The sequence below is a fragment of the Heteronotia binoei genome, chromosome 8 (assembly GCF_032191835.1).
Source record: "Heteronotia binoei isolate CCM8104 ecotype False Entrance Well chromosome 8, APGP_CSIRO_Hbin_v1, whole genome shotgun sequence".
NCBI classification, from domain to species: domain Eukaryota; kingdom Metazoa; phylum Chordata; class Lepidosauria; order Squamata; family Gekkonidae; genus Heteronotia; species Heteronotia binoei.
Window position 1 is genome coordinate 104800921 of NC_083230.1, and position 10422 is coordinate 104811342.

The 10422-nt window shown below is 42.1% G+C and overlaps 1 protein-coding gene across 1 annotated transcript in view; it reads left to right on the forward strand.

Annotated features, from left to right (window-relative positions):
• Nucleotides 1-2842, forward strand: part of LOC132576545 (chromatin remodeling regulator CECR2) — a 163962-nt gene extending 161120 nt beyond the window's left edge. The window contains exons 18-19 of the mRNA XM_060245787.1: nucleotides 478-583; nucleotides 1674-2842. Coding sequence (XP_060101770.1) covers nucleotides 478-583; nucleotides 1674-1679 — 112 coding nt within the window. The 3' untranslated portion in view covers nucleotides 1680-2842. The remainder of the gene's footprint in view (nucleotides 1-477; nucleotides 584-1673) is intronic.
• The last annotated feature ends 7580 nt before the right edge of the window (nucleotides 2843-10422 follow it).

The window sequence follows — 10422 nt, forward strand, 5'->3', positions numbered from 1 at the left end:
AGTGCCATCTCTGGCAGAGCTTCACATTGACTTTGTAAGGACAGGAAAGACAGATCGATGGATCACTTGGTATAATGCATAATCATTATTTCCTTTCATTTTGATGAACTTCATCAGTGAAGTTTCTTGTTTAGACCAGGGGAGGGGAGAGATTGTTCAACTGTTTCACTAGGTTAAAGCTAAAATTTGATTACCATAGTAAATTAGTTTATTTTGTGTGCTTTCCTTCCCCATGTACCTACAATTCACCTGAAAAAAGTTAACACACATCCATCATATGGAAAAGGTTATTCATGCGTAGATCTTTCTTGCACTAGTCACAGGGAAGAAGGGATGAGCATATGAACAATATGTGGTCAATGACCAAACACAGAATTTGTCCATCTCCACCAAATTAGGAATGTTTGTCTCTGTGTGTATATTCATTTATAGGCATTTGGTTGCTGAAGTAACTTTTTCTGCCGTGTGTGATTCCAGAATGCACATGCACCAACCCCAAGCCCCATTCCCAAAGGTGCCTCCAGCAACGCTACCCCGAGAAGAACTGCTGCCACAGAAACCGTCAGCATTGCCACTGGATCAAGTAAGTGCCAGTAAAGGCAGGATTCAGGGCCCAGGCAAAACTTAAAATGTAGACGTCGCAACTGACGGGTCCTGCTTCCACCCATTACATCAAGTTAATTGCTCTTAATAAATGCAAAGTGGATTAGCTGTTCTTTAATTTAACTTTTAAAAATTATTTTCGAACAATTACAAACCATAAACAACAATACAGAACAAGTAATTATTTACATTCTGGCACATCATACGTACTACAATATTTAATACCAAATTGGATGTTTGATTAACCCTTCTAGGAAAATAAGAAATAATTTCTGTCCAGGGCTGGTCAGGTAGCTGTTGTATGTTTAGCCAGGTCTCTGTTTTCAAAGTGAATAACATAATTTCTTTGTTCAGCATGGGCTTTTGTTGTTCCATCTGCATTTAGTTGGTCTGTTTGATCTTTCTCTTTAGGAAATGCCTTTTGAGAGAAATAACAGACACCCTTTCCCCTCCCTTTCTCCTTTTCAGATTTTATAATTTTTATTGGTTTTAACTACAAAAAAGATAAAGCAGTGCAAAAGATACATAAAAGGGGGAAAGGGGCATTTACAGAATGGGAAAAGCAGAAACAAAAAAGTACAAATATATCAGTTATAATTCTACCTCCAAATAGACTACCCAGATTATTCTACCTGCAAGTATAAAGATCTCTATATATTTTACCATCCTTTCTTTCATTACATAAAATTTTTAATAAACTAATACTAGCAATATGAGTCGAAACAATTCTTCTTGAACACAAATAAGTATATAAAGTTTTTTAAAAAATTTCAAAACCATCTCAGCACCAATTTTGCCTGATTTAGCTTAACCCTATTATAAGCACAAATTAAATGGTTGGTTTAACAAAATCCTTATTAAAATAGACACATAGAAATCATATCTTTATCTTTAACAAATTACAAAAAATACAACTTAATAATTTGTCTATCTCAGTCTAAACAGTTTCTCCAAAGAGGCATGTTAGAAACAAATTACCAGATTACAAAACAATTGTGCTATCTACCTTTTCAATAATTAATCCAACTCTTACATCAATATGAGCATTTTCACCCTTTCTCCTTTTCTAGAGCTAGGCCAAGGAAGGAAGAATTCCAAGGAGACAAGAGCCACACGCAACTAGATAAGGGCAACGAGGGGCATCCTTCCTACCCTCACTTTCTTCCACAGCAGCATGTAGCTTCAAAAGTCTGGTGGATGACGGAGCTTCAGTGGTTCCCTGTTACCATGGAATTGTCCTGGGTCTGAGGCATCCGTGGCTATCCACAATGACCACAGAGAGAGCATCTCAAATGAGTGACTTGTTTCTGACCAGAGACTTCGGTTTCATTCAGAGTTTTAAAGAGGCTTTGTTTGAGGGACTTGAAACTTTCATAAACTGCTAAAACTCAGGTATATTTTTCAGGGTGAAAAAAAAACCAGGAGACTATGGATAGTACTTGTATTACTATGTATGTTTGGAATGGAATCCAGTTTACAGAATTTTTTTAACCTGTTGCCTTTTTTAAAAAAGAAAAAAAAATAACTTTTTGTTGGTTGAATGTATTGTACATTATTGGGGGAGGGGGAGGCCCAGAATGTAGCAAGCATAGCACTGGGATGATCCTGAACTGTTTACAATCATGGCGCACTGAAATTATTCGAGAGAGTGAGTGGTGGGGGGGGGGGGAACAGTGGAGGCTCTCTGAGACTTCTTAAAATCTGCACCACCTTTTGTAGTCTGAGACGCTGTCTGGTAACTCATCACAGGAATTGCTCAGGAAATATCATGATGCTTCCCTCTCCTGCTCATATGTAGTATGCACTGTCATTTCCTGCCAGCATAGGAACACAGAAATCAGAAGTTTCCAGGAACCCTGCAGGACTGTACCAGGTTGACTGGAGCAATTGGTATGTCTGTTTCAGAGTTTTAGTATGCAATTCCTTCTTTTTTCCCCACCCCACGTACCTTTTTTTTTAAAAAAACTGAATCCAGTACAGCTTGGGACAGGAGAATTTCTCACAGAATCCCAACTACTATCAAATCAGCATAAGGCAAAAAGCAATATGCATGTTAAGCTCATTGGTCTTAGTGTAACTTGTCTCTTGTGTTCCTATGAAAGTAAGGCAAACATGGCTGAAGTTTAGGGAGAAGGGTTATATCTGGGGTGGTAGGGTAAAGAAATGCTTTCGGAGCAGGGAACAACATTTCATCCCACCAACGAAGAAGCAAGTTTGTTAAGAAAGAGGAAAAGGAAAATGAGAAATCAATGCCCAATGGATATTTTTCATGTTACAGCTCAGGAAGTTGTGGGATTATGTTCTTGCCTTTCCTAGTAGGGATCATGACTTTAAATCTTGACTGTATTGCAAATGCAATATTTGCTACTTTAGAGGCAGCTATATTGTCTATACGGAAACTTGCCTAAACATCTGAGGCTGTGATCACAAGAACATGAAATGTTGCATGTTGAAATTTTGGCAGAACTATGTGACATTATCAGAACTAGGAAGGTGTGAGGGTGTTAACAGGCCTGTACAGAGCACAAGTCATATAAATGGTTCTTAAGCCGTATATTCCACTGCTTGAAAGAGCAGGAAATAATAATATAAAAGCACATGAGGGAGGTTTGTATCTTTCATAATACCTAAGCTGAGAAAAAAAACCACACTGCTCTGATTATTAAATCTGTGGTTCTAGTCAGACCTGGATACCCATTCTGTAGGAGAACTGAACATCTTTCCCAAACACTTCTCTCTTGTGCTGTTTGGATACTACAAGTCTATCCGCTTACTGCTTAGCTTTTATCTGTGGTAAGATTAGGAATAGTCCTTCTGTTCAAGCGCTACCTTTCCCTATTCCTCCCCAGTTCCTCTCACTGTAAGTAGAAATTAATTGAATGGGAAAGATCCCGGTTTTGTTTGAGAACCTCTGTTCAGTTTTGTCTGCAGTGGCAGGGGAAGTAGTGTGCGGGCAGGGGAAAGAGTGCGTGAGCCTGCAACCTGCTCCCAGTTGCATTGCTTGGACAACAGCAGAACCCAAGTAACAAAGTGAACAGGACCTGCAATTAACATATCTACTGGCCCGTACTGTTAACCAGATGCAGTTTGGATCGTTAGCATTCCTGTGTAGTTTGCTGTCCATATATCCACTATGAACAGTATTTTTCCTAGGAATGTTTGGAAAGAAACAGGTTTTGGCACAAGTTTGAAATATTAAAGAATATCCTCCTTTCAAGACACTCTTCCCTCCCCCCCTCCAGTTTTGGTAGTTTTTGTAAATTCTTGGAAGTTCATTCCAGAGCATTGTCATTTCAATTTCTCTGTAATTTCACAGACAGTTGTCATATTAATTTGGTGTAAGGCCCACAGGAGTCCCACGTATGGTTTTAAATGTTACCAAAGGGCCCTTCTGGTCCTGCTCTTCTCCTTCATTTCTTCTTACTGACTTTTGTCGGATAACACTGCATACCATGCTAGAGAAATTGCCATTACTCAGCCGTGTTCTCCCTTGGGGATAAAATACCAAACGCACCGCCATCTTAGTCTGCAATACAGACAGTCCTGTGCTGACATAGAGGTTAACCGCTTCATTGCAGAAAATGCCTTGGAAGTGAAGAGCCAGTTTGATCAGAAGCAGGAAGCAGCAGTTCCTTTCCTGTGGCAGCTGCTGCTGTAATTGCTTGTTAAGGGGAGACTGAGTAATCAGAAATGTGTGTATGTTTGGCTTCAAGTACCTGAAAAGTGTGAGTGACCACTGGGCAGGTGTTGTGATGGTCTTTTTCAAATTGACAGCAGGCATGTGCTGTTTCCCAGTTCCTGCTTATGGTTACCGCATCAGTGGTTGAACTTTGGGGCATGAGCTTTTTGTATGGCTGAGATGTGTGGCAGAGCTGCATTTCTCCTGGAGAGGCTTTTGACGCTCATGCTTATAGTAACAAAGGTGCCACCTGAAACAGTAACCTTCCTGCTTCTCCCCATCTGTATCTGTTTTAGAAGCAGCAGTGGTGCTGCTCCAAGTCTGTAGGAATCCCTGCCTCTCTGCGTGGAAAGGACCCTGGCATCTCTAGCTTTTCCCTTCCGATCAGCAAGAGAGGAAAAACAGGACCAAATTAGTAGCACCAAGAATGAAGGAGAAGGCTCGAGGAATGTTAATCATATAAACACTGAGCCAGGAGGGGTATTCTCTGTCATGAAGATTATCTGAGAGTAATAGACCTTTTAAAAATCCCACTGCTGATTGTCATCAATTGCCAACAAAGCTAATTAAATGTCTTAATCGTATAAATTGTTTTATCACTGGTGGTCTCTTGGCACCAGTGGTCAGTGATTCCTCCAGCAGAACAATTATTACTGAAAGTGGTTTTTGCTACAATGCTGGCTCATATAAAATACTTCTAATAGGAATAATGCAGCAAGATTGTAGTGATAGTCCATTAGGTGTCTCCTAGTAAAAACTCTTTTTCGATGGGCCTGAGAGTCTTCCTAGATAGAAGCCGTATTGCTGAAACAGAGCAAGGAGAAAGTGGTTCTCTCCGTCGGGCAGTGAAGAACGTAAACGTCTACATTCAACAGCTGGTATTTCAATGATTTTTTTTTAAAGTCATCTAATTTGCCTTTAATAAAATTAATTTATTTTTAAAAAATAAAAATAAAATCTTTATTCTAGAGCCAGGAACATGAAAATTATCTTGGCCACAGTTTTTGCAGGTGATGTTAGGTAACCACCCAAAATATGGCCAAGATATGGCCAAGAGTAAAAACAACTTGATAATGATTCTGTCCGTTATATAGTGAAATCCTCTCCCAAGGAGTTCTGGGATAGAATGTATTCCAACATTTCTTTCCCATGAGACACAGCTCCTCATCCACTCTTTCTTTCCCAACAGCCAGGCATGTTGTAACTTGGAATGGCTGTTCCTTATGCAGGGCAGGTTTCAGGGCTTTTTTTTTTGTAGCAGGAACTACTTTGCACATTAGGCCACAGCACCGTGATGTAGCCAATCCTTCAAGAGCTTACAGGGCTCTTATTACAGGGCCTACTGTAAGCTCTTGGAGGATTGGCTGCATCAGGGGTGTGTGGTCTAATATGCTACAAAAAACCCCCCAACCCTGGCTGGCTCAACACCCATGCAGCCATTTGGGGCATATTGACGGCAGTGGACAACAGTGTGGGAGAAGAACAGGGTTTGCACTTGTCTTTGCTTCCTGACCATCTCCAATGCCTAGGTCCCTTGGCAGGCCATAAAGATGCTGCCACTGGAGCCTGCCTTGGACATGGTGAGGGAGGATTACAGGAGGAGACATGTCCTGCCAGGCAGGTCCAAGCCAGGGGGCAGTGCTCACAGGAGGAGGCATGCGCCTTCCACCTAGGCACATGCCTGTGCTGTCCCCACGAATGCAGTTCTAGAAAGAGCTGACGAGAGGATGGTTAAGTGGTAGGTCATGGGTGGATCACTTTGCCCTCTTGATAGTAATGAGTTGCTACAGTAGATTATCCACCCCCTTTCCCCCTGCCATGGACTCCTGTTTTTGTAGTTATTCTTGTTTCACAGGGGCACCCAAGTGGCCATGACTTTTTATTGTTTCTGTACACCTCCAAAGCACAGCAAGATGTCTCCTGATTTGGTGGGGGGCAGTCAGTGACTATGAAGGGGAGCCAAAATTTGTGAGCCCCAGAGGTGAATGGTTTTTGGGGGGGAGGGGAGGGGCAGTACTGACTAACAAAGTAATAGAAAGGTTCCTCCTAGTAAATGTGTATCAGAAAAGTTACAGTGACATGGATGTTCACTGACAAGTGTTCACATGGGATGAGTAACGCAGTAGGGGAATATTGGCAGCCGTGCATAGGAAGACTCTGGGGTACCATTCCAGCTTAAATGCATTTGGCTGGGCCTGGTTTTGTGTCTTCTGGCAAATTTCTATAGGATTTAAAAAAAAAAGTCAGATTGTAACTATTAAGTATGTATTTCACTTTGACCACATACTCTGTGCTTATTAGGGAAATAGCAAAAACTTGAGAAATAGCTGCAAGGTGTCTTTGGTCAGTGATCAGCAGGATCCATTTAGTTCTGTGTATGCAGAACCTCTGAAATGTAGGGGAGCGCTAGCTCCAACGTGAGCAGTCCTTTGGATTTAGCAGTGATCTCTACTGTCCACAAGGTGTCACTACCAAGTAAAGAATCTCCTTCCATCAACAACTGGCTTCACAAACACTAAAGGTGGGCGTCCCAGTGTTAAGGTGGTAACTTCTCCCTCAAGTTCAACAAATGTAAATGCAGCTAGTGACTAATACTGGTGCTTTGCTCTTCCATAAAAAAAATATAGTGCAGTGTATAGTACTGCCTAACAGAATTATTAGCAATAAAAACAATCGTGATTGTGCTTTCTTTTTGTTCTCCAGAGGGGAATAAGAGGTATATTGTAGGAATCTGTAGCAGGGTTGCAAAAAACCTAGAAGTCATGGGCAGTGTAAAAATTAGGCCTAACATTTGGGATGTTTCAGAGGTCAAGAACATCCCCCCCCCCCCGACTCCTCTGTGTTTGCACCCTTCGTCCCCCATTTTGTGCATCTTTGCTGCCCCATTGTTTACGTGGTACGTTGGGTTTTCTATGAGTAATCAGGTGCGCGAGAGATTTTCCCATGGTCAGAAGGGTAGGAAAAGCAAATTTGTTAAACTGGCAATGCAAAGAGAAAATTCCTGTTTCTGGAAACAATAATTGTTTGTGATCAGATTATTCTTGGACATTCACATTTTAAATAGAAATGATGGAATCTTTGCTAATCTTTATCATTCCTGAAATGTTTGCTGGATTATTTGGGGGGTGGGAGTGGGAAATGGGAACTGTATTAATTGTAAATACATTTGTAAAGAATGTAACTTGCCTACGTGAGGCATACGGAGAAGAACTGTGGAACGGGGTCTGCAGGGCGAAGGCTGATGTTTGATTTGATGTGTTTCAGAAGGGGGGGGCGGTCCCTGCAAGCTGGATCCTGGTCTTACCAACAGCTGGAGCATCCTCTGGTCCACAGAACTACAAGCTCACAGCTGTAGGCCTCTCATCACCCAACTGTGAAAATTGTACTGATAAACTTTGGGGGCACATTCCAGGCTGCACAAAACAATATTTGGTTGGATAAATGGACTTCTCCTCGGATGAGATTTTGAAAGGGAGCTGGTGTGAGCCCTCCACGCTGCAGCAGACTGAACAAGTGGTGGGAAACTACTGTAACAAGAGCGCATGGGGTCCATTATAAGAATGATTGGCCGAATCCCTCCCCGCGTGTTCCTCTCCCCCCGCCCTGTCGCAGGGGCTCAGGTACCTCACTCGGCTGCCTTTTCCACTGCTCCTGGAAGCCCTGGTCCCTTTCCCTACGCATGGAGCACAGCATCAGGGATCCCTTTGCTCTCCTCTCTTGCTGCTGCAAAGAGCTGGGTTCGAACTCTCCTGGTCAATACTGGAAAGGGGAATGCTATTTATTTTTGTATTGTATATATTTTGTCTTGGTCTACTGATTCCCTTCATCCCCTGAGAGCGACAGTTACCTCAATAGCTAGTTTAATATTGTGTGTTGGGTACATTTTTTAAGGATTTTTTTTTTAAAGAGCTTGTCCCCTGGAGATCTGTAGATTTTATTTCCATAAGAATTTGTTATTTTGTATAAAGTATGTTCTTAAAATAGCAACTTGTCCTGGTCTTTGTGTACTTTGGCTTCTGTATGAACTTGTTAGAAGACTGCTGCTTCTAGCCCAGCATCTTTGACTCTACCAGTCACTTTCCAGAGTCTCAAGCAGGGTCTTGCCCCACCAGGATCCAGGGTAGGGTTCCCTGTAAGTCAAATGTCCAACCTGCAAGCCTGATCCATCCCCTGAAGGGCTGGTATCCGGCCCATGAGCATTTATCTATCTCCCACTTCTCCTGGCTGCTGCTGTGTTGCCAAGCCTCTCTGAGAGGGAACAAAAAAGAGAGCACACAAATGTGCAACAGTGGAAAGTTCTCCCCTCTCTCATCTTGCTTCCTCCGCTGGGGTTGGGGCTGCATTGCCAAGCTTGTGTTTCCTGTCTTTGGGGAGGAAATGAGGGGGAAGCAAAAAAAGCACAGGCACTGCACCAGAGAAAAACTCTCCCAGCCTCTTCTTGCTTCTTCCACTGAGGCCGCTCCTGTGTGCCAAGCCTGTCTTCCCTCATTGGGAGAGGGGGAGAGGAAGGAAGGTGGGAGGAAGCACACCCACAAGAAAAGGAAGTTCCATGGAACTTTCAAGACCACCAGAGTTTTATTCCAGGTATAAGATTTCCTGGGCATGCACACTTCTTGGGCGGGGGAGGGGACAAGCCCTGCTCTGTTGTTTTCTTTGAGTCCTGATCATGCAGGCATGCTGAAAAAGGCAGCATGCAGAAAAGAGATGAATCTAAGATAAGGGGAATTAAAAGGAATTATTTTGGCTTATTCGGAAAAAGTTTTTAGATTTATGTGTGGATATCGAGACCCTGTTTAGGAATTACAACACTTGGATTGGATTCCATTTAATGACTGGAAATAGATGGCTAAGTACATTTATGGTTCCATATATTCCAATTCCATGTTCTCCCTCTTTCCCCTCCCATCTCACCTGCTACTTTTCTTCACATTAACCCACCCCCCCTTGCTTTTTAAACTTTTTACTATTATTACTAGCAGTGAGTGGATTTTGTCCAGTCTGAAAGCAACCCATTATTTCACTTGCACAGTTTGCAGTTTTTATTAATGGAAGGCAACAAGAGTCCAAATTTTGTGGCCTTCATGACTCACTGCTCACTTCTTCAGATAGAGCCAGAATGTGAGCCCATCTGTCTTTATATCTTGGAAAGTGAAGTGGTTTCCGATGCCAAATAACAATAGCAGCCATTGGTAAGGAGAGAAGAACTAGGTCTCAGTTCAGCCCAGGAGGATGCATTGAGCTTCATTATCAGCTGCAATTTAGCAGTCTCTCTAATCTCCCTCTGAAATTACTTTGTAAACTACTCTTAGGCCAGCTACTCAATATCCTGGAAGGTTAAAATGTCCCCCCCCCCCCCCACACACACACATTGGCTTTTGAATGTTGTGGTTTCTTATAGAAAGAGTAAGAGTCCAATAGCTGCTTGAAGACTTAACAAAATTTGTGGCAGGGTATGAGCTTTCATGAGGTTTCACTTCAGATTTATGTCCCTTCTTTGCATTCTCCTGGACCAAACTGAGCCCTAGGTTTCTTGTCTCATTACCAATTATGATAGCTCCATATCTATTACCCCTCTGTATATCATACCTAATCCAATCAAGCCTATTGCCATTTGGCATTGAAATCATCTTTATAAAGGCTATATCTCTGGTATCTCTTTATGGCACATATGGTCCAGCCCAACAAAGTGACATTTATATCAGATCCAGCCCTCATAACAAATGAGCTTGATACCTCTGTTCTAAGCTGAGTTAGTGTGAACTAGCTCACAGTTTTTTAACCTCCAGCTTGCACATTTTTGTCTTAGTGCAGGAAGGATGGCCTCAGAGCAAACTAATTTATGCAGCAACCAAATCACTTCCTCACAACTTTAATGCCAGTAGCTCACAAAGTAAAATATTTGATCACAGGACTCCACAGCTTAGAGGGAGCATTGAGGGATATGTTTAATTGAAGATCTAGAAACTGGACCTCAGGCTTTTCATGCCAAGCATGTGGTCTACTGCTGAACTATTGGGGAGGGTGGGGTACAAATCTAATGAAATAAAAAAATATTGCCTTTTTTCTTATTTCAGGATTTGCATTTGACCAGTGATTGTTCAGTGATAAATGAATGCTTGCAAGTCCAGCAGTTGGTGGAC